The sequence below is a fragment of the Notothenia rossii genome (genome assembly GCF_949606895.1).
Source record: "Notothenia rossii genome assembly, chromosome: 1".
NCBI lineage: Eukaryota > Metazoa > Chordata > Actinopteri > Perciformes > Nototheniidae > Notothenia > Notothenia rossii.
The window spans coordinates 3,101,403-3,127,067 of NC_136912.1; the positions used below are offsets into that span (position 1 = coordinate 3,101,403).

Genomic DNA, 25,665 nt, shown 5'->3' on the forward strand with positions numbered 1-25,665 from the left:
TATTATCGGATAGGATAATAACTTAGTAACTAACTACGTCTGAAAGCAGAAGTCCAAGTCTCTTCAGTGCGCATGTCACAAAATGAGATGCATTGTGGGACATGTAGTTTATGGGCAACGTGCTTCTGTAAAGTGGCATGTAACCGTATAATAAAGTTATTATATTCTTTGAGGGCTCTTGCGGGGCCACATCAAATGAAGTCGCGGGCCGGATTTGGCCCCCGGGCCTTGAGTTTGAGACCCCTGATATACAGCATTGGTAAAACTATCATTGATGCAAATAGATGCTTGAACTAAAAGACTGACGTTAAAAACGGGTAGCTTTCATTTTTGGTAATCAGGATATTTCTTAGTTAACATTTTGTATTTCTTAGTTAACATTTCTTTGCTCTTCCTCAAACTCACTCTCTCACACACACAAACACACACACAGTTATCCATTTGCACTTTCCTCTCACACATAGTCATTATCTCAGTCTGCTGCAAACACCAAAGCTGCCACACACACACACACACACACACACACACACACACACACACACACACACACACACACACACACACACACGCACACACACACACACACACACACACACACACACACACACACACACACACACACACACACACACACTCTAATCTAATTGTGTTTCAGCGGCTGCAGCAGAGTGTGGGTATAAATATTTGAGGGGATTTGTGCTGATCGGCTGCTGGGAGCTTTTTTAGACGTCCAGAACAGAGAGCATGAACACCAGCCGGTCTGACCACAAATAAGCGCTGGATCAATGAAGAGCAGCTTCACACACACTGAGGCTCACACACACATCGACTTACACACACTTTTTATCCGGCCCCTCAGTAGTCTTGGTCACAGCGGAGGAACAGGAGGGGGTTATCAGGCTCACAATCACTATTGATCACAGAGAGCCTTCTCCCTCTCTCTACACCAGGTCTGCTTCTCTAAGGGACCTTTTCTTCTATATCTGTTAAAAGTGCTGTGAAGAGAGTGTGTGTTGAATATCAAACATACAGGAAAGCAAAACAAAAGATCTAACAGTTTTCCGACACACTTGTGAACATCAATTCTCCGGTTTGGCTCCGAAACCTAGGTATTTTCAACAAAGAAGTACATTTTGGTTTCAGTAAAAGCTCCAGTGTGAAGGATTTAGTGGCATTTAGTTAAAGTCCATGTAATGTCCAAAATAAATGTTATTCTGTGTTAATAAATCGCTTCATCACTTTCCACTGTTTCATTTGACATATCAACATCAATGATTCTTTCCATAAATACCCCCCAAATAACATGAAATGTGTGCCACTTTCCCGTGTTATTCCGCTCCGGTAGCGAAAAGCTTGCCAGCCATTAACCCAGCTGTGTGACGTCACACGTGGCAAACACCAGCCTCGTCTGGATTGTTTGTTTTGTATCCTTCCGCTATTTTCGCTCAACATATGTGTAACCGGACCTCGCTAAACTTTTTTTATCTAACAATTCATGATGGGGAAGCGATGTGTAGTTGTGAGCTGTGAATGTTTCCTGATTGCTATAAACATTGATCATGGGTGCTGGAAGATTGTGCACAAAACTCGGGTCAGAATTAAGTTACTACAGGTGTTATGCCAGCTTGAGCTAAATGTCACCAGAGTACAGTGAACTTGCCTAGTGACTGAAATATATAAAAGTTGAAGTGAAATAAGTAAGGCCAAAAATGAATTACGTCTGAATATCTTTATTATTTTTACCACTTTTAATTATTTGTGGGCTCGCACATATACCAAAAAGACTAATGTACACTGCAATAAAGATAAAATGTTACAAGTGAAAAATTAACAAAAGAACCCTTTTTTATTTATCAAACAGTAAATTAATACAATCTTACAAATTTGTGATTTGGAAAATGTTGTTATATTTACATGTTTCTTTGGAAAAATAATATTGTAAATGATGTACTTTGTAAATTATTTACATCATGCGAAACCATTTTAACCAGTTCAGCTGCATGATTTATGTCAAATTACAGATTTGGCCATTGAAATCCCTGATAGCGGCCTCCCGGTTCAGGGTAAGTCTTCCGTATCTCGGTTACAGCACATGCAGGCAGCGGGACTCTGATTTTTGGGCCGAGTACACCCCAGCACGAACGTACAAACTGTCGATAAGCTGTATATCGATGCTTCCTAATGAAAAAAAAGTATACAGATTATAAATATATTTGGAGAAAAATAAAATGTTATGTAGTACTATTATGTAGCAATGGTTACAAATTGGCTTATAACATGATATTTGTATTTTACTTGTACAAAATAAATATGAGGTTATACATGACTGCTTGACAGAATCATAGACCTCTTATATATTTCCTCACCTGTGTAGTTGTTTCTTTTCCCAAGCATACATTGAACTTGCATACACAGAAAAAATAAAAGCCAAGCTGTTTTTGACTGCTTGAAAGAGTTTAATGGTATCTTTAAAAGTGTACCATATCTGTAGCGACTAAAAGTATTATATGAAAGCAAAGCTGCAATAGGCAGTTGGGTCAATCAATATTTATTTACTGGTGTAGTGGGCCATCAACTGCTCTGTGTTGTTGTTTGTATTGAAGATACGCTATTTTCAGTGTCCAAACACTGAGACAGCCTTCTCTAAAGCCTGGGTGGCTAATAATGCACCTTGGTTTCTCGTCGGTGTCTTCTATCTGGCAGAGTCCTGCACGGGTCTGATTTTCAAGACCCGCTCCCGCCCCGCACCCGTGACGTGCAGTAGGCCTACCGAACCCGCCCCGCTACCCGCACATATTGCCAATTAGTTCCGCAACCCGACCCGACCCGACCCCGCCGGCACATGATCCGCAACCCGACCCGAACCCGCATATAAGCAGTGACAACGTGCAATTATTAACACACGCAGTTGCATATTTGGCTCAAAAAGCCTGGGATGTTGTTTATTTTCTCCATCTAGGATGACACCAAAAGCCTCCCAGACGTTGGATTTCGCTCTTGAGGAAGAGTTATTGAAAATGCTGTATTCTCCGCTAGAGAGCTTCACCTCAGCCATTCAGAATGTGGTGCGCTCAGCAGCAGATAGATGCACTGCAGAGGTTATCATTATGCTCGGTACCGCGGAGGAGAGGTCTGAGGATTTAAACATTAAACTAAATTATTATTGTTTAAATATATTTATTATGCAACACCCGCAACCGGACCCGCATCATCTTTGTTTTACCCAGAAGCGAACCCGGAAAAAAGCGTTTGAAAAAATACCACCCACAAATCACCTTTTTTGCGGGTCACCCGTCGGGTACCCGCGGATACCTGACCCGATGCAGGATTCTGCTATCTGGTCAGTAGGTTGCAAACTGTCTATTTGTTCCATCACCTGCCAGATCTCTCTGCAGCATACACATTCATCTGCAGTGGGCATGCTTTCACAGCATTGACATGTACACCTGAATATTGTACATAACATTAAAAAACAAAACAATATCTGCCGGACGTGTGAGGAACAGATGAAAAATTAAGATCGACATTTAGTGCAGGTCAAATTAAATAAAACATAATTTACCATTCAGTATTGCCGACTCGAGTCTCGCCGGCTGCGGAATCCGCTTCTCTTTCACAAGTTTCTGCCTCGTTGTTCGATTGCTGGGCAGGAGGCTCGTACTGATAAGGCAAGATGCCTTGAAGTGAAAGGCTAGCTGGTTCACTCTCTACTTCTGTAACTGAATCCAGATAACCCACCGAATCTGAGCTTGAATGATCGCTGTCGCTGTCGCTGTCGCTGTCTGAAGTTATCGCGTTGCTTGCCATTTGGACTGATTTGATCAAATGGCAATGTTTGCCACGTGTGACGTCACCGCTCGTTCGGGAGTGATCGGGGGCGTACTCGGCAAACTTCGGAACCAACATCGGTTTTTAATGTATATGTCATTTAATTATGACGAAACTTTAAACATTTTTATTTATTTTCATTCTGGTGATATCTAAACTACATGTTAAAAAACACCTGTGTTAGATGCATTACATGGCCTTTAAGATGAGATTAGAGGAACTTATTTGATCTCAAACTGGGAAATGTTTGCGTTGCAGCAGCATAAAAACAAGGCGTTGCACATAAGTAGAAATAAACAACTCTAGAATTTAAACATCTCAACATAGAATTAAAACGGCATTCAAAAGTTGAAAATATACAGTTGACGTGAAGATATAACATCAATAAACTCAGACTATAAAACACTATAGAAGGCTTTTGACACAATGTAAAGCAGGACAGTGTTTACATTAAGTGTGTAGGGAATGGCTTATTACTTTAAACTAGGGTCGGGACTTTAACGCGTTAATTAAGATGAATTAATTACACAAAAATTAACGCATTTTAATCGCACTTATTTTTGCACCGCGGAACGTTTCTCACTGGATGAGTTTCAGGGGTACCGATTATACTGGAGCACCAACTAACGTCCATGACTTCAAACAACAACAAACCACAGTGAACAATAGTCAAACATGAACGAAGAAGCTGATGAGACCGCTTTGGTTGGCCCCGTGGATGGGACATTTTGTTTTAAAAAACGGACGGATGGAAGCGTCCGTTTTTTTTTGCAAATTATGCAAAAAGGAATTTGCATATCACCGCAGCACATCAAGCCTCAAGTATCAACTCAATGCAAAACATATAGCAGCTAGCGTGGAAGCTAGCGTGGAAGCTAGCGTGGACGTTAGCCCGACTCGGAGTACAAGGACCCACACCCAATTCGCGTTGATCAAACAGTGGCCTATGCAACAGAGAGATTTTATTTTTCATCAGGATATTGGAAGAATAGGAGGGATTGAGGTCAATCACTGGCACTTTTTTATTTTATTTTAAATGGTACACTTTATGTTGAACTGTTTATTACGTTGTTGGTGCAACTGGCACTTTATGTTGAACTGTTTATTGTTTTGGCCAAGGTTATTGAGAGAGTTGGACTGAAATTGATTAGATTCTTTAAATCAGCTGTTGGTAAATCAACAAAGTGTGTTATGGCCTCTGAAGCAACAGAGAGATGTTTTCTAATAGTCAGGGTTTCCAATGTTCTGAATGTACTTGAAAGTATTGTGTTTTACTTAAAAAACAAAGTGTTATAGTTTACAGAAGGTCTACCTACCTATAGGCTACCTGAATCTCTGAAATGTACTATATTCCTAAATATGCTATTGCTACACTTTATGGCCAGTGTACCATCTTGAAAAAAATAAACAATGTTTTGTTGCTTAAGCTTATGTATTCAGTCATTATTCAATAGTTTACTAAAATCCATGTGAAAAAAATTGCTTCTCACAACAAATATTTATATGTGATTAAAAATGCGATTAATTTCGATTAATTAATTACAAAGCCTGTAATTAATTAGATTAATTTTTTTAATCAAGTCCCGGCCCTACTTTAAACACAATGGAAAAATGCAACAAAAGGAATGATGTTGTTGATTGCCAACACAAAGAGACTTCTCAATCTGCTGTGACCTAAAGGTTTAGAGAAATATTTGGTCCCTGAGTTTAAAATCCCATTTAAAGTTCACATTACTTTTGCTAGATTGTGCTTTATGAGTATGTTGTGCCTCTACTGTGACATGTTCAAAATGTTGTTCTGATGATTCATCAAAGAGAGTTTAATGTCCGTCCAATTGGTGGAAGTACTCCAACTGTGAGTCATCTAACATCCACGCTATGGAGACACTCAATGGGAGTTTGATCTGTGAACCAGGGCTGTGCCAAATAGCATCCTGTACTTTACCACTCTTTAGTCCTAGTCTTTGTAAAGTGTAGCACGTGACAACACTTTTAGGCCTTTGATCAAATCCCTAAATCACACAAAGGCTCCAAGGTGATGCGTGTCCTTTGTGAATGTGGTCTTTTCTTTTCCTTCCATTAGAAATGACAATTCTCTGAGATTGAAAACAACAGCATCTATAGATGAGAGCAACACATGCGTCACTTCTGGGCGAAATTACGGCCCCGCTCACTTTTGGGGGAAAACATTTGATGTCATTTGAATGGCGGTAAATACAGATTGTGAAGATTTCGGCAATCACATCAAAACATTTTTTTTATCTACATGAAGCCCAATGAAGATGGTCAGACGGACAAACTATTAAGTCACTGGAGATCGATGATCGGCGTCGATTTATAGTTTAATTTAAATACATTGAAATTATGTCTGATAAGTCCCCTAGGGGTTCCCAAACGTTGCCATGCCGAGGACCCCCATATAGCATTATCCTCTGGCGGGCACCCCCCTGTTGCAATTTAAAAACATTTTAAATGATGAGTACATTATGATGGAGAATATGATAAATTAATCATACAGCTTAATACATTTTATTAATATATATTTGTATTAATAATTAATTAGATATTTATCTTTTGTTTGTCATTCATTACATTGATTGTGTCTTCTGTTATAAACATTCTTAACACAATATTAAACATTAATATCAACAGTAAACATATTTTAAAGGATTTTTAAAGTGATTTCTGTCTTTATAATATTATATAATTTTGAACAGTAATATGAACAATTAACATATATTTTTTGCATTTTTGAAAGCTACTTATGCCTTAATAATATTATATATAATATTCAACACTAATATTAACAATAAACATATTTATATTCATATATATAAACATCAATATTTGCTACATCCGTGCTCTCATCCAGCTGCAGAGCGAAATATTCACTAGCTCTCACTTGCTCCAAAAGCTGAGCAGATACTCAGTTTCACTCTCAGTAGCGGCAGCTCGATTCTGATTGGCTTGTAGGGCGGTCGTGTCATTTAAAAAAAATATATATATATTAATGAATACAAAATCTTAAAATATTGGCATCAAAGGACACATATATATGCAGTTATTAATAACATCCAAAAAAACTTTTAAAAAAGAAAAAAATTCCCCTTTCCCTCAAACTCTGCGTGATCCCCCTGACGTCCCCTGGCAGCCCCCCGGGGGTCGGGGCCCCCACTTTGAAAAACACTGTCCTAGAGCAGTGGTTCTCAACTGGTCAGGCCTCGGGACCCACTTTTTACTTGGTCAATACATCGCGACCCAACATTTTGAAACACTCAAATCTATTCAACAAAAAATCATGCTGTAATATATACACTTTTCAGCTTACAATATTAATTAAAGTGAAGTACAGTGCTTATATCCATTCACAGAACTAAAGCATGCTTTTAAAAAAGGTTTAATGAGATGATGGAATCAAAGCTGAACTATATAAAAAGCCACACATGCTGAAAACCCCCCATGAGATTTTTTGAAATACTAACTATGCATTCTGGTACACTCTGAGAATAAAATAAATAAATCTATTACTACCCGACATATTAATAATATTTTATGCCATTGTTTGTTTTTCACTTTGTTCTGACATCTTGCTGCGAGAAGAGTAAAGAGGAGAGAGTCTGTGTGACTTACTTTAAATAGTGGGTAAGGGTAGATAGCCCCCATTGTTCTGTGACCTGTCAATCATCAAACCGGGGGTCATATTTCATTATGTGTTCATTTGTATCTGAAGTTGTACCCATGGATGTATAAAGAAGAGTTCTACCGCAAAGTTATTCTCCGTGGAGACTTCCGGCAACGATCTTGATTCTGATTGGCCAGAAGACTCGAAAAAACATCAGCAAAGATATTTTATTGAGAAGATGATCACTACGTGACAGAAGTTTTCAAAACCGTTTATGGTCTCCGGTACTTCCAGTCCAACGCCGACTGCATGCACAGCGTTAGAAAATCGGGCCTTCAAAATAAAAGTTTGACTTTTTCCCCCCCCAAAAAAAAAAAGAATTCCAATTTCTTTTTTTTTCTTTTTTCTTCACTCACACATCCGCGACCCACTCGAAACGGGTCCGCTGCCCACTTTTGGGTCGCGACCCACCAGTTGAGAACCACTGCTCTCGAGGACGAGTGGCAGGCAGCCGGCTTTCACTGAAACTGTGATTTCTGAGTTTATTTTACAGTTTTGGTTTGTCTGTAGAGGAAGTAAAGAAACCGTAACTTGGGATTTCATTGTTGTTTGAGGTGTAATATATGACTCAGCAGCTTTAAGACATGAAGACACTATTAATATTTTCCGCTGATAAGGTTTTTTCTGGTAGCAAAACACTATATTTATCTGAAGAAAAAGGCAGGAGTTACATTGCAGTATCATCAATGTTATCCCTGAAATCTGCACAGCTTTGTTTGTAACCATATTGCTTTATTTCCAGCCAAGTGGGCTAACAGGCTAGACGTAGCAGCAGATAAACTCATGCTGAGAGTTTATTCAGTGTGACTATGAGGAAGAAACTGACCGCCAAGTGTTTTCAGATTTCACACATACTGTACATGATAATTGGGTCTTTGAAACTGTATGCCTCTCGTCTCCCTCTCTCAGATTGGTCCCTTCTTCATGGTCTTAGATCCTTATGATAATTGCTTCATGCTTCTTAGTCAAAGGTCCCCTATTATACTGTTCTTCATTAATATATCACAGCTCTCAGATATATACAGAGCCTCTCTCTGATTGGCTGAAACACCAAACAGATCATGGCAGCATTACCCATAATCCCCTCTGTTTCAGCCCTGTTTCCAAAGTGCTGATTCTCTGTCTGTTACTTTAGATAAAAATAAGGAGCCCCTCCCCACGCCCCTCTGAGAGACATTTGGTTACAAAGAACTCAATGGAGCTCTAGGAGGAGATTCAGGTGATAAGGGGGGGGGGGGGGGGGGGGGGGTTACCTTGGTTGCTGATTGGCTAATGGTTACACAAGACAAAACATCGTTATGACATCATAAAGTGATCAAAATCTGATCAGCTCATTTTCAGACAGGTTTTTATAGAAATGGATCAAAAAGAGAGAGAATCTTTGTTCCTGAAACTTTCAGAGTCTCTTTCCACAGAGGGGACACATGTTGATGTAGAAGAGACATGAAGAAGAGGGGACACATGTTGATGTAGAAGAGACATGAAGAAGAGGGGACACATGTTGATGTAGAAGAGACATGAAGAAGAGGGGACACATGTTGATGTAGAAGAGACATGAAGAAGAGTGGACACATGTTGATGTAGAAGAGACATGGAGAAGAGGGGACACATGTTGATGTAGAAGAGACATGGAGAAGAGGGGACACATGTTGATGTAGAAGAGACATGAAGAAGAGGGGACACATGTTGATGTAGAAGAGACATGAAGAAGAGGGGACACATGTTGATGTAGAAGAGACATGAAGAAGAGGGGACACATGTTGATGTAGAAGAGACATGGACAAGAGGGGACACATGTTGATGTAGAAGAGACATGAAGAAGAGGGGACACATGTTGATGTAGAAGAGACATGAAGAAGAGGGGACACATGTTGATGTAGAAGAGACATGAAGAAGAGGGGACACATGTTGACGTAGAAGAGACATGAAGAAGAGGGGACACATGTTGATGTAGAAGAGACATGAAGAAGAGGGGACACATGTTGATGTAGAAGAGACATGAAGAAGAGGGGACACATGTTGATGAAGAAGAGACATGAAGAAGAGGGGACACATGTTGATGTAGAAGAGACATGGAGAAGAGGGGACACATGTTGATGTAGAGGAGACATGGAGAAGAGGGGACACATGTTGATGTAGAAGAGACATGGAGAAGAGGGGACACATGTTGATGTAGAAGAGACATGAAGAAGAGGGGACACATGTTGATGTAGAAGAGACATGAAGAAGAGGGGACACATGTTGATGTAGAAGAGACATGAAGAAGAGGGGACACATGTTGATGTAGAAGAGACATGGAGAAGAGGATTTCTAAATAGGTGACCTTTAACATTATGCTGTCTGTGGTCTTTTCCGCTGTAACAATGTCCCCTCTGTGGGCAATGTCCCCTCTGTGGGACTAATAAAGGTATTCTGATTCTGATTTGGAGTAAACAATGATTGGGTCTTTGAAACTGTATGCTTCTTGTGTCCCTCTCTCAGATTGGTTCCTTCTTCATGATCAACCTCTGCCTCGTGGTCATCGCCACCCAGTTTTCTGAGACCAAGCAGCGGGAGCACCAGCTGATGCAGGAGCAGCGAGCGAGATGTTCCTCTAACTCCACTCTGGACAGCGAGCCTGGAGACTGCTACGAGGCTGTCTTCCAGCTCGTCTGCCACATGATCCGCAAGGCCCGGAGACAAACTGTCTTCCTGTTCAACACCCTGCGGGGGAAACCTCGTGGATTTAAGGGCGTTGGAAGAGGAAGAAGAGGAGGAGGAGGGGAAAGGAGAGAGAGGAAGGCCAATGGGAGGGGAGGAGCTGAGAAGAGAGCAGTGATGAGGCACGGTATGTAACTGTAAACATGTTTTAAACCTCCATGAAACCAGGAAGTATTTTGACATTTTAGCATATCTGTTCCCTGGCCTTTAAGTCAATTGTCAGTAAACATCCCACTGGTTAGTTTAAAAACGGTGGTTGTTAACAAGTGTCTAAATGAGATGACTAAACATCATCACGCCCAACGTCAGCCACCTTTAGCTTAGCGGTGTTGACGTGAAGTCATGTGACCGTGCTGTAGTTCCTTTATAGCCCAACGTTAGCCTCCTTTAGCTTAGCGGTGAAGTCATGTAACTGTGCTGTAGTTCCTTTATAGCCCAACATTAGCCTCCTTTAGCTTAGCGGTGGTGACGTGAAGTCATGTGACCGTGCTGTAGTTCCTTTATAGCCCAATGTTAGCCTCCTTTAGCTTAGCGGTGGTGACGTGAAGTCATGTGACCGTGCTGTAGTTCCTTTATAGCCCAACATTAGCCGCCTTTAGCTTAGCGGTGGTGATGTGAAGTCATGTGACCGTGCTGTAGTTCCTTTATAGCCCAACATTAGCCGCCTTTAGCTTAGCAGTGGTGACGTGAAGTCATGTGACCGTGCTGTAGGTCCTTTATAGCCCAACATTAGCCTCCTTTAGCTTAGCGGTGGTGACGTGAAGTCATGTGACCGTGCTGTAGTTCCTTTATAGCCCAACGTTAGCCTCCTTTAGCTTAGCGGTGGTGACGTGAAGTCATGTGACCGTGCTGTAGTTCCTTTATAGCCCAACGTTAGCCTCCTTTAGCTTAGCGGTGGTGACGTGAAGTCATGTGACCGTGCTGTAGTTCCTTTATAGCCCAACATTAGCCACCTTTAGCTTAGCGGTGGTGACGTGAAGTCATGTGACCGTGCTGTAGTTCCTTTATAGCCCAACGTTAGCCTCCTTTAGCTTAGCGGTGGTGACGTGAAGTCATGTGACCGTGCTGTAGTTCCTTTATAGCCCAACATTAGCCACCTTTAGCTTAGCGGTGGTGACGTGAAGTCATGTGACCGTGCTGTAGTTCCTTTATAACTCAACATTAGCTTTTTAATTCAAAAATCATAACGTCTTGTTAATATGTGGAGATTATCCTGCTGAACTAAACATGTAAATCTCATAAACGTTTGTTTTAAACAGAGATTATTTTCTGCAATAATCCAAAATCCAATGGAAGAATCTCTTTGCTTTTGTCGAGGGAACCAGGGAGATGCACCGCTTGATAAACTGCTTGTTTAACCCTCTCTTTGCTTTATCTTAGGTCCCCCCTGTCCCCATCATAGTAAACCGGACCACACCTCTGCGACTGACGGCTGCCCTCAATGTGCTGCTGCTCTGTCACTCACTGGACCAACTCGTACTGCTGTGAAAGAGGAATCCGAGGAGGGAGCTGTGGAGGAAACGGACCGGGAGGGGGCGCACTCTGACACCAAGGAGAAGGGCAATACAGGCCAGGAAGGTGCAGAGAAACAGGACTGCTGTAGCCGAAAGAAGGGATGCAAGGAGATCTGGCATGACATCACGAGGAAGCTTTGGGGAATCGTGGAGAGCAAATACTTCAACCGAGGCATCATGATCGCTATCCTCATCAACACCATCAGTATGGGCATCGAGCACCACGAGCAGGTACAGATCTCCTCTCATTTACACCGTGTTCTTGATTCAATTCCTCTCTTGGTCTTTGATCGAAAATAATGATGCTCTGTCGTCCCCTCGTCTCTTTTCCTTGAACTCCATGAGGAAAGGCCATGAGATAAAAGTCAGATATTTTAGATATTCAGAAAAAAGTCAATGTTTTGAGATTTTCAGAAATAAGTCAGACATTTTAGATATTGAGAAATAAATAAGATATTTTAGATACTCAGAAAAAAATTCAGAAATGTTGATATTTTTCTGAAAAAAGTCAAATATTCAGAAAAAAAGTCAGACATTTTAGATTTTCAGAAAAAAATCAGAAATTCAAGTTTTTTTTTCCTTGAACTCGATGGGGAAATGGCATCAGATAAGATAAGATGGAATTGTATTTATGCCCGTCGGTAAATTCAGGCGTATATAGCAGCAACAGAGTCAGAGTGAAAAACAGGATTCATACAAGATAAAAAATAAAGATCAAATTAAATAGAAATGTAAATACTTATACAACACATTAAAATAAACTGTTGAAACAAGGTATCAGGTATATGGAAATATACACATAGGTCAAGGAAATATTAGAAGGAGAATTCATTAGGACTCAAGGGGTGATTATAGTTGTAGACGGGCCTTTCGGTACTGTGCAGGGCCGTCCCTGGTCAACTTGAGGCCCCACGCAAAGGGGGGGGGGGGGGGGGGGGGTGTTGCTAGTGGAGAAACCGTGCCGCGCCACACTAATTGCTCCGCATAAGCGCATAGGAGCGCCACATTTACGGCTCAGTTGAGGCTCCCTCCGCAAGGTGAGGCCCTACGCAGTCTGCGTGATCTGACTGTAGGCCCTGGTACTGTGAGCATTTATACTGGTCTGTCTGCATTACTCTGAAATTATAACACTAAAATGCCAGTAGTCGATAGGACTTTGTTGAGTTTCTTTGTGTCCCTCAAACGAAGACGACTGAAACTTTCATGAAGTCAGAATTCTGAGATTTTCATAGAAAAAAAGTAATAATTTTCAGAATTAAGTCAAAATGTTGATATTTTCAGAAACACCAGGGGGTCCGTAGCTAACTGCTATTTACACCCGTGCTACACATTAGATACTGTTTTTGCAATGTTCCTAAAAAAGTCTTAATGTTGATATATTCAGAAAAAAGTCAGATATTTTAGATATTCAGCAAAAAGTCAGAAATTGTATATTTTCAGAAAAAGTCAAAATGTTGAGATTTTCAGAAATAAGTCAGAAATGTTTGGTATTCCGAAAAAAGTCAAACATTTTAGATTTTCAGAAAAAAGTCAGACATTTTAGATTTTTAGAAAAAAGTCAGAATTTTTTGATTTTCAGAAAAAAGTCAGACATTTGAGATTTTTAGAAAAAAGTCACAATGTTGATATTTTCCGGAAAAAGTCAGAAATGATAGATTTTCAGAAAAAAGCAAGAATGTCGATATTTTCAGAAATAAGTCAGATATTCAGAAAAAAGTCAGAAATGTGAGATTTTCAGAAAAAAGTCAGAAATGTTAGATTTTCAGAAAAAAGTACGAATGTTGATATTTTCAGAAATAAGTCAGATATTCAGAAAAAAGTCAGAAATTTTTTCGATTTTCTTAAAAAAAGTCAAAATGTTAGATTTTCTAAAAAAATCCAAAAATGTCAGATCTGCAGAAAAAATCCAAAAATGTCAGATCTGCAGAAAAAAGTCAAAATATCAGCGACCCATGACCTAGTCTTTGGTGTAGGGTAGGCATCTACAGTGTAACTGTTTTAATAAGTCATTGTTGTTCAGCCAAAACAAACAATGCCTTTATTTTCGATAAGAAAGCACCATCTCACCTACTGTAGTCAAATGGTGCATGTTTAAAAATAAAGCTCCTTTACATTAAGAGTAGGCTTTGCCAGTTTTAAGCTGTACAGAAATAAAGGTTTAGAGGCTTCAATGTATTGATGGATTTGATTCCTTCTAATAGGACATTGTACACGCTACATTTTGAGTGGTTGGCTGGCTGTCCGTGAAACAGACAGTTCCTGTGGTCATCAGTCTATGTTTCAGGAAGTAGACAAATAATGAGACCCCAATTAAAAATATCCCTAGCTTCCCAAGTTCTTATAACTTTAGTTGAAAGACAAACACAATGCCTGGAGGGAGGTTACATCCGTTAGTGTTGTTGCAACGAACGTACTATATTTGTGTTTGTGTGTTTATATTTAGTCATTGCTCGCCAATTAGCTTGTATTTGCAAGCTAACAAAGTACCTGCTTGAATGGGGGAATCCATCAGCATAAAGGATTTCTCTGTTTTGTATTTAGTAGATACATCAGCTGCTCTTTCTCTAGCTTCATAAGGTGTTCTGAGAGGGATCCGACGGCCCTGTTGAATCTAGAGCTCAATGCCCTCCTCTGCAATGTAAACCTTTATATATTCTCAATCCTGCACATCAATCTCTTTCCTACATGTTTCTTCCTCAATCATGATTTAAAGCAGTGGTTCTCAACTGGTGGGTCGCGACCCAAAAGTGGGTCACGGACCCGTTTCGAATGGGTCGCGGATGTGTGAGTGAAGAAAAACAAAGTTGGAATTTTTTTTTTCTTTGAGGGAAAAAGTCAAACTTTTATTTTGAAGGCCCGATTTTCTAACGCTGTGCATGCAGTAGGCGTTGGACTGGAAGTACCGGAGACCATAAACGGTTTTGAAAACTTCTGTCACGTAGTGATCATCTTCTCAATAAAAATCTTTGCTGATGTTTTTTCGAGTCTTCTGGCCAATCAGAATCAAGATTGTTGCCGGAAGTCTCCACGGAGAATAACTTTGTGATAGAACTCTTCTTTCTACATCAGTGGGTACAACTTCAGATATAAATGAACACATAATGAAATATGACCCCCGGTTTGATGATTGACAGGTCACAGAACAATGGGGGCTATCTACCCTTACCCACCATTTAAAGTAAGTCACACAGACTATCTCCTCTTTGCTCTTCTCGCAGCAAGATGTCAGAACAAAGTGAAAAACAAACAATGGCATAAAATATTATTAATATGTCGGCTAGTAATAGATTTATTTATTTTATTCTCAGAGTGTACCAGAATGCATAGTTAGTATTTCTAAAAATCTCCTGGGGGAGAATCCCCCCAGACCCCCCTACTGGGGTTGGGTTAACAGCATGTGTGGCTTTTTATACAGTTCAGCTTTGATTCCATCATCTCATTAAACCTTTTTTAAAAGCATGCTTTAGTTCTGTGAAGGGATATAAGCACTGTACTTCACTTGTATTAATATCGTATGCTGAAAAGCGTATATATTACAGCACGTTTTTTTGTTGAATAGATTTGAGTGCTTCAGAATGTTGGGTCGCGATGTATTGACCAAGTAAACAGTGGGTCCCGAGGCCTGACCAGTTGAGAGCCACTGATTTAAAGCACCAAACAGATAGACATGTCTGCTCTCAGGCGAGGCAGCAGGATATGGGTAGGACCACCAGAACATGATCCTATCAATGGTTTCTCACTCATTCAAAAATATGCTTTCTTTCATCTTTTGTCTTTTTCTTTTCCGGTTTCCTGCAAGTTTCCGTCGCTCTGCTTTGTACACTCTTTGTCTTTCCATCAATATTTTTCTGGCTGTCTCCAAACCATCGCCCACTTACGCCTGCCACCGCCGCAGTGGTGGGTCGTCTCTCATCTCAGGGGCGGCTAAAAATAGCGAGAGACAGAACGAGAGAGTCTTTGCTCCCTTAGCGGAGAGGAAAGAGCGAGCTGAAATGTCTGTGCTTCCACCGCCTGTTTAGCGGACCGCCTCCCTGTGTGTGAACAGCGGCATCAGAGGATTCATCTCTGCCCTCGCTCTGATCCTCCTCCTGTAGAGTGCTGCTCCACCTGTCCTGCTGCACCTGTGGTCTGAGGCCGGTGTAGACACAGCAGATTATCACCGTGAGGAAACACTAGCCAAATCAAGTTTGCTTCTGGGTTGCAGTAGGTTTGATTGAGGCCTGTGACGTCTTTGGCCAGCGAGTGATTTCATTACAAAGACTCCTGTTACATATTTAAATAAGGATATTCCTTTTCTTTATTCTTACAATAAAGCAGATAAACACAAAGCGTTCTCTGCATTCCCCTTATTACGTTTTCGGGTATTATGACATAATGATAAGTTGGTTGTTTGGACCATATATTAGAAACAAAATGTAATCACAAAAGCAAAGCAGCTCAATGCTCTTTGTTTATTTGCCCTAACATAATTGTAATTGTTAGCATGTTGGGCTAACCAGGATTCTAGAAGCAACAGGGCAGATCATAAAGTGGTTAATAGTTACAGGTTAGTCTATAAAATAATAACAAAAATGCATATTATGGGCAACACTGGGTAGGATTTCTACACTGTGCCTTCTTCTTCTTTCGTGTAACGTCAGAGGTTCGACTCGGTGTCGTGTAGCCATGCCCGCATCTCTGGTCCTACGTCGAAGAGGCTGGCTTCAGAGGGCAGTCTATATAAAGGGCAGGTGGTTATTATGTGTTCGGCAGTCTGTTCAGGGTCACCACACTCGCATGCAGCACTGTCTGCCAGGCCCCACTTCTTCGTTGATGTTTTGAGGCGACCGACCCCAGTTCGTAGACGGTTTAGTGTGGTCCATTGCCGGCGTGGTAGGTCGTCTCCTACGGCGCCATCTCCTGGGTCCCAGGTGTAGCGATGGATGCGGGAGGGCCCGGCTACCTCCCACCATACTTGTCAACCCTCCCGATTTTCGCGGGAGACTCCCGATTTCATTGCCCTCTCCCGGTTTCCTCCCGGGGTCATATTTCTCCCGCATTTCTGACAAAATCAGATTTACACACGACTGTTTCCACTCGGACTTTAATACAGCTACACCATTGTTTGGTTTCCATGGTAACACGTCTCTTTAGTAGCGCGCAACTCAAACTCTGAGAGGGTGAGGCAGATATTCACAGAAAACAGAACAAGAATCGACAACTACTCTACTCTCTGCTCACTCCTTTCCTGCCCACACATATGCTCCATCAAGGACGGTACTACAGGCCTTAAGGCAGTGCACTTACAACTACAATAAGCATGTTAATGTTAATCTAACAGCTCCGATCCACTAGCACACCCCCCCCCCCACCCCCCAATTTTGCATTCCCGCTCCCGATTTATGAGGTCTAAAGGTTGGCAAGTATGTCTCCCACTCCTGCCTCCAAGCAGCCGCCAACCATGCATCTCTGGAGAGGTCCTCAGAGGTGGAATTGAGAATCTCTTGTGCTGCCTTGTTGAAGGGGAGGCGGGACTTGAGCCTACTTAGAGGCGCTGCTCTCTGCTGCTCTCTCTACACTGTGCCAAAGTCACTCCTTGATGCTATCAGTTTGATGCTATCAGTTTTTGCTAATGTTAGCATGTCTGCTATGCTTTTTTCTTCTCTCTTGGAAAGTTGCACTTAAACTAACCTGAGCTTAAATGACCTAAAATGGCATTAAGATTGGGAAACACTGTACATCGTAAGTCCTTTGTCTTTACCCTAAGCTCTTGTTACGTTAAAATTAAAAACATGCAGACATGGAAACTAACCAAACAGCATTTGTGTTAGCTTTGTTAGCTAACAATAGCTTACAGTGCCTCAGACTTTTTAGCACAAAGCATGCATGTAGCCATTAACTGCACATGTAAAAACCCCCTTTATACGAGATTGTTGTTTAAAAATGAGAGAGCTGAAATGCTAAAAAGTCAGTTTCAATCAACTCATGGATAACGTTATTGAATTTATCTCGCTAGATACGGCTGATGAAGTTTCACAGTGAGTCTTAATTTAAGCCAAAAAAAATCAACGATTGTTTTCAAGAAGGAAGAATTCTGCTTCTCTGATGAGGAAGGACCCCTTGTTCCAAAATGGACTTCAACACTTCCACTGTGATTGGTGCAAACAGCGTTATGTTGCTATTGAGCATAGAAAGCAATAAGGGGGCCAGGACTATCACGTAACAAACAATCAGCTATTATGAAATTGAGTGTTGCAGAATTATAATTAAATGATATCAGTTTCTGTTTTTAAAAGGAAAACATAACTGTTCGGAAATCAGTTTGAGTTAAGATGAAGTGTTTCACACATGGGAAATGAACTGTACTTAGAGACCTCTTTATGCAGTCTGTATGAACTCTCAAAGCACTTTACATTACATGCACCCTATTCACACCTCATGCTGGTGAAGCCAATACTCACACACACTCACACACACACCGTTGGCCATCAGGAGCAACTCCGGGGTTCAGTATCTTGCCCAAGGACACATCGACATGTTGACTGCACGTGCTGAAATCGAACCAACAACCTGCTTGTTGAAAGACGACCGCATTGCTCTTGACTTTACAGAAACGATCGAAAGTCTTGGGATTCACTCGTCAATTCTCTCACTCCTTGTCTCAAAAGGGACTTTAGATGCTCCAATTGCATCATGGGAATTATTGGAAAAACACAAGGCTGTTTCCGCCGTTGAACAGGATGGATTATTTCGAGTGAGAAACACTTCAGAGATTCGAACAGCTGTTTGGGAATAAATAATGCAGCTACATGATGGGCACTTTGGAGATTTGACAGGGATGGATAGAGATCAAACAACCCCGCTGAATGATTGTCTGTCTCCTCTGAAATGTCAGGATTAAAACTGAAGAAGCCGCCGAGGCCACCGTCAAAATAATAAATAACACCTCCTACTTAGTTTAGATTTGTGGGGGGATGTCTGTCACATGTAAACTGAACATGTTTTCTAACCAAAAGCAAAAGTAGGTCAGAGAATGAAAGAATACAAATAATATTTGGGTTTTTGGAAAACAATGAATCTATCCAGAGGAAATACAGTTGGATTCCTAAAATTAAAACAGCTGAGCTTCTGAAACATCTAAAATGAATGCTGCACTACCTGAGGATGACTGAAGAATCAATAGCCAGCGGGACAAGACTTAAAGGGATAGTTGGGATGTTTGGAAGTGGGGATGTGTGAGGTTGTTAGTAGCATTGCTATCTGAGGAAGCTACGCTAAATACTGCAGTAGAAAAAGACGTTGGAAAAAAAGTATTTTAGCGATATCATAGAAAGGCACGGCAATATTTTAAGCATACTTAATGAAGAATATGCTTTAGCCTAAACCACTCCATTGGTAACTCAAACTTAAACCTTTCAGAACACTGTTTGTTTGTGTGTTAGTGTGTGTTTGGTTCAGATCAGCCAAATCACACAATAACACAAACAAACGTTCCCATCGAAGCCAGCTGTAGAACAGCAACTCCATCGTTTTGCAATGTATAATCACTCATCTTGTCAATGGAGTCTGGTGGCTTCTGCACTGGCATTATTAGGTGTAAGAGCCATGATCAATATTGATTGGTTGGCTTGGGTCACATGGGTATGGGTGGCACTCATTATAATCCTGTTCACCTGTGTGAGGTGTGGGTGTGTGGAAGAGAGGGTGACACAGGGCCGTTGTTTTTTTTTGTTCACCGCAAGATTACAATTGCTTTGATTATAACAATATAACAGTTCAGCTTGGTGTCAGAAGGGTTAGGGTTAAAGCGGTAAAGATTTATAGAATTACAACACAAGTACAACTCTCTTGTATGACTTGGTTTTAAGAAGTTAAAAAGCGTTTTGTGGACACCCCCGTCCAGAAGTGCGTTGCTAAACTGTGTTTGTCTCTCCAATCTGGGAGCATACCAATCATCATCTACTAAAAAAATGTAACTCGTCTAACATATTTGAACTTCATACAACCCCTACTTTACATCAACAAAACTATCACTTTGAAAGGAAAGCCAGTTCAAACACTATTGAAGAGATACACTCTTAAAAACAAGAGAAAACTAATTGAATAATTGAAACATGAAAAGTCTGGAAAGCATTTTGGTTTGTTTTCTGATATGTATGCATGAGGCCACAGCTTGGGCTTTTGGCTGTTGGGGTCAGACTCGCTGTGCATCACAAAGCATTAATGAAAAGGCTAGAAAGGCTTGCACAAAGTTCAACAATTCTCCACATATGGGAACATCGCACATAGGTGTTACCAAACAACAAAGTAGGTTCGTCATACGTTAAGTAATTACACATTTCACCAGTAGGGAAATGATTTGTAGGAGTTTTTCGTGATCTGCAAACTTTAATGCACCGGAGACTTCTTAGTTAGGGTTCTGATACCGCTGTTAGTCCGTGTGTTTCTCAGTGATCCTCAGAAACCAGGACGCTTGGTTCTGTTTCACTGGCATCAGTGTGTGTGGAAGTGAGTGCAGTTGTGCTTAAAATGCTTTAGTGTTTTTTACTTGCCCTTTCCAACAATTGATTTAGAGAATTAAATTCCTCTGTCCAGAAGTAAAAGACAGAACAGACCAATAGTTAGATGGAAGAATAAGCAGAGGAAATACAGTTAAGCATAGTGTGTGTGTGTGTGTGTGTGTGTGTGTGTGTGTGTGTGTGTGTGTGTGTGTGTGTGTGTGTGTGTGTGTGTGTGTGTGTGTGTGTGTGTGTGTGTGTGTGTGTGTGTGTGTGTGTGTGTGTGTGTGTGTGTGTGTGTGTGTGTGTGTGTGTGTGTGTGTGTGTGTGTGTGTGTGTGTGTGTTTGTGTGTGTGTGTGTGTTTGTGTTTGTGTGTGTGTCACAAGATAAGTCTAATGTCCTCCAAATATTGATTATCTAGAACTGCTTGTAGTTTGTGGATTTACGACCAAAGGGACCTTGGGTTCAGGAAAACATCACATGGTTTAAAGTAACAATAACTGTTGTAAGGACATGGGTGAAGATAGTGGTTACAACTGATTCAGGGTTTAAGTTACGTTTTCAGACGGCTTGAACGGATTTGATCGTCTTTAATTCTGGCAGTAACAAACTATACAAGAGCTTTATTTATCCTTACCTAGAAATCTCACTAAGGTTTGACACCAATCAGATCAGCACAAGGGATTATTGCATGTTTGCAAATGTGCCTACATTACGGTATAAACTACGTGATAAGTAGATATACCTTTCTGTGTTTTAGAAACCAAACCAATACCACATTTAAATCAGCCACATTACTTTTGATTTCAAGTCCAGTATATTATAAAGAGTTAGTCATGTGTGTAGAGGCAGGTTTCCAGATGCTGAAATACATGAATGCATCTGTTTGTGTTCACTATCCAAGATATTAGTTATCCAACTATTTCAATATAAAAAAAAGCTAGTCGAAGTTGAAGAGAAAAAACATATCTTATTAAAAAAAAAAGCCCTTTAGAGAGTTATCCAATAAAATCATTTTGGGTCAAAAACCTCAAATCTGATGGCAAAATAATTACCAAAACTTTAAAAAGAAAAATGCATGTCATGCCTCAAGGTATGCATTTATGTACGGGGGCTAAAATGATTATACATTATCAAAAACGTTACAAGAAATGACAAGTCAGATGATAATCGATTGACTATAACCCTTTATGGTCATTTTTTAAAGATGGACCAAAAGACATAAAGCTCCGTATTTTTTTTATTTAAGAGAAACTTATTCGTAGTTCTATCGAATAATGTATATTCTAAGATATAGCTTTAGTTTTGGTTAGTTTTTATGTTAGTAGTTCCAGTTCTCTTTACGTAAGTGCAAACTGTCCACCTTCCTCCAGTGACTTCAAGAACGTTCATACGAGTCAGACGACAAAACTACTGACTATAACCCTTTATGATCATTTTTAAAGATCAACCAAAAGGCATTAAGCTCAGTTTCTTTTTTATTTAAGAGAGACTTATTTTTACATCAATTCAATATTTGTAAGATATAGCTTTAGTTTTGGTTTGTTTTTTCCACAACAAGTTCCTAAAGTGTGTTCCAGTTCTCTTTACGTTAGTACAAACTATCCCCTTTCTCCGGGAAGTCATCGGTCCTCATCGTCTTCCTATTGTATTCCATGCATACGACCAGAAACCCCACATTGCTTCAGACGGGTTGCCAGGTCTGCAGTAACGAGGCTGCAGTAACGAGGCTGCAGTAACGAGGCTGCAGTAATGGATCTCCTGGGGCGTCTGACGCTGTGTGTCTGCTCTGCAAACGGTCAGCCGTCACATCGTTACCGACAGCGCTGGCCATGCATCATTAGCCCCTTCCTCACACTGCTAAACACTCATTAGCACTGACACACACACACACACACACACACACACACACACACACACACACACACACACACACACACACACACACACACACACACACACACACACACACACACACACACACACACACACACACACACACACACACACACACACACACACACACACACACACACACACCTGTCAATCCAAAACACACAGCGCTCATTGATTCTGCAGCGAGGAAATATCATTGCCGAAAGTTACGGAGCGGCTCTGAGGAATAGTGATGTGCTGGAAATCATGATTGAGCCACATTTAGCCCTGTGTGTGTGTGTGTGTGTGTGTGTGTGTGTGTGTGTGTGTGTGTGTGTGTGTGTGTGTGTGTGTGTGTGTGTGTGTGTGTGTGTGTGTGTGTGTGTGTGTGTGTGTGTGTGTGTGTGTGTGTGTGTGTGTGTGTGTGTGTGTGTGTGTGTGTGTGTGTGTGTGTTTCCTTATATTGAGCAAAGCCAGACAGAAACAGCCAGACAGACAGAGAGAGAAGGACTCAAACAGAGTCAGACAGATGTGCATTAACAACATTGTTCCCCCTAAGTAGCTCGTTGACCTGTTCATTGCTTATTTAAAAACACGCTGTGAAGGAGTTACAAACACCAGGGTAGCAACCTGTCACTTACAAGGTGGCCTGTTTTAGCGCCTATTTTATTCCAAATGAGATCATAATTTACTGAATAAACAACATGCTTTATGAACAAGGACTTGTAACAAGCAATGGAGATCATGAACTCATAAGGTAAATCTTTGCTGAAGTTTAAAAATATATTGGGGTGCCTTTTTTCCAACCCGGTCTCACAGTCTGCGTACCAATGACACGACTTTGCAAAGGCGTGCAATAGATCCGCAGAAGTCCGATTTTGCGTACATATGATACGCTGATATAGCACCCCAAACACCTGCCTTGTATAGTCCGGTTGAATCGAACCCTGGTGCGTTTAGCCGCTCGGTGCGGTTCATTTGGGTCGGTGTGAACGCAGTCCGAGACCTCTGAAGTGAACTAAACAACCGGACTCTGGTCCGCTAAAATAGGTGGTCTCGGAGCGCTTGCTTGCGAACTCTGGAGCGGTTCATTGCTGGTGTGAACGCAGTCCGCACCAAAACATAGGAAGCGTAGTATTTACGTGTCACAAGAACGCGGATATCTTCAAAATCTTTAGCGAAAGAGTCTTTCAAGACATCCGCGGTTGTTTAGTTAAAGAGTGAAGTAGAATGAAGTGTTGAACAGTGTCGTGTAAAGTAAAAATTATCCGTCAGCTACATAAAAGTAAGAACACCTGTCGTCGGTGAAACGCCCCTCCTTACTGCAGAACGTCTCATTATATGTGTTATAATGTTTTTTAACGGACGTTGTCTGATTATATAATCATATGCGCGGGCCGCTAGTGTCTGTTGATCTCCAGATTAACAGCAGCATGAGAATAACCTGCCGAAAGTGCCGATGCTCCATGGCGGAGGCTCCGGTAGAAATAGCCGGGATTTGCGTTTTTACCCCCTTAATGTCTGACCAATGGTTGAGGAGCATTTCCGTGCACATGACTTGTGTTTAAAGTTTATAGTCCGTTTGAGTTTTGCCCGTGTGAACGCAAACCAAACCTTCTGAAAAATGAAACAATGCAACAAACTGTGGTCTGGTGGGCAGCTGAGAGCGGACTATTAGGTGTGAATGCACCCGTACAAAGAGCTCTGTGGCTTCAGGCTTGATCGCCGTTCCAAGTTTTAATGTTTGCGGTACAATAAACGACACAGCAGCTTATTGGGTTATGGTTAGGGTTAGGGTTAAATAAATGGCAAAGATATTTAGAAAATAAACGCATTTAAGATACGCTCTTAACTAACGTAACGTGGGAGTATCATATGCACGCAAAATCGGACTTCTGCGTATCTATTGCACGCCTTTGCAAAGTAGTGTCATTTGACAGAAGAGAGTGGGTTGCTTTTTTCATAGACTTCTATACAATCCGACTTCTTAATGGGAAAGAGTGGAGTTGCCCCCTGCTGGATGGTAGAGAGAATGCAGGTTAAGGGCTTTTATTTTCAGACGTGGAGGTAGCCTCTTTGTTAGCACGCTAACTTTAACAATGTGGGTACATACTTTGAGTGCCTTTCTTGCGTTTGTTCTGCTCTACCTTCCCAACTTATTTCTCTTTTTTGTGTTTGTTTCTTTTCTTTGTCAGCCAGAGGAACTCACCAATGTTCTGGAAATCTGCAACATCGTGTTCACCAGCATGTTCTCCCTGGAGATGTTACTCAAACTCACTGCATTTGGCTCCTTCAACTACCTGAGAAACCCCTACAATGTCTTTGATGGAATCATCGTCATCATAAGGTAACATACATGTCCTGAAGGAAGGTCAAAGATATTGTTCTACTGCCTGACAATTCCTCTCCGTTTACCCTCTTACTTCTCAATTTTATTTTCCTGACTTGCTTTCATTTCTGTCAACTTTCTACCTTCACTTTAGTTCTTATTGTTCCTCTTTAGCTTCCTACAGTCTAGCTTATTCAGCACCACCAATATGTCAAACTCCACATTCAGCGCTTTACTTTTGTGTCATTTTGCATCATATACTGAGACCTGTCCAGATACAAGAAGCGCCCGTGTGTCACCTTGACTTCACCGATGTATCTGTGATCTTCTGAAGCCTCAAGTTTGGCATTGTAAGCCTTTGCTGTATTATTTAGTCGTGTACGTACAATTGTTATTCCAAAGTATTTAATACATAGCAGACATAAAGGAGAACTTCACACACACTCACTATTTCAGGTCATGCGGACTAATCACAAGCAAAATCTTATTGACAACATATTCTTTTTTTGACACTATAGACCAGTGGTGTCAAACTCAAGGCCCGGGGGCCAGATCCGGCCCGCGACTTCATTTTATGCGGCCCCACAAGAGCTTGCAAAGAATATAATCGGTTTATTATACGGCTACATACCGATTTACAGAAGCACCCATAAACTACATGTCCCACAATGCATCTCAAATATGCCTTTTTTCTCAGAATTTGACTTTTTTCCTTCAAAATATGACTTTTTTCTTAGAATTTGACCTTTTTTTTTTTTTTTTTACTTTTCTCAAAATGTTACTTTTTCTTTTCAAATGTCTCTTATTCTTTTTGATTTTGACTTTTTCTCCAGAATTTGGCTTTTCTTTTTAATTCATTTTGTGACGTTCTCACTGAAGACACTTGCAATTATTTGCCTTAGACTTCTGCTTTCAGACGTAGTTAATTATGAAGTGATTATCCTATCCGATAATAATCCAATGCAGAGGCAATAATGTAATTTAATACATTATTTTATATATATTCAATATTTATTTATGTATTTTTATATAGTCTTAAAGTTACAACCGGCCCTTTGAGTGCAACCATCATGCAAATGTGGCCCGCGACGAAATTGAGTTTGACACCCCTGCTATAGACTGATATACCGACCAATGTTATCCTGGTACTTTTTGGGGGGTTTGACCGACTGTTGTTGAAAGAGAAGCTGCAGGTAAATTATTCGTGCCATGCTTTGTAATCTGTCATCTGCATTGTGCCTGATTGAAATGTACCACCT

At 40.8% G+C, this 25,665-nt stretch overlaps 1 protein-coding gene across 1 annotated transcript in view; it reads left to right on the forward strand.

The window, feature by feature from the left end:
* LOC307045185 (voltage-dependent T-type calcium channel subunit alpha-1I-like) overlaps positions 1-25,665 on the forward strand; it is a 211,457-nt gene that overhangs the window by 73,306 nt on the left and 112,486 nt on the right. Inside the window, exons 7-9 of the mRNA XM_079690718.1 lie at positions 9,992-10,337; positions 11,591-11,955; positions 24,273-24,424. Coding sequence (XP_079546844.1) covers positions 9,992-10,337; positions 11,591-11,955; positions 24,273-24,424 — 863 coding nt within the window. The remainder of the gene's footprint in view (positions 1-9,991; positions 10,338-11,590; positions 11,956-24,272; positions 24,425-25,665) is intronic.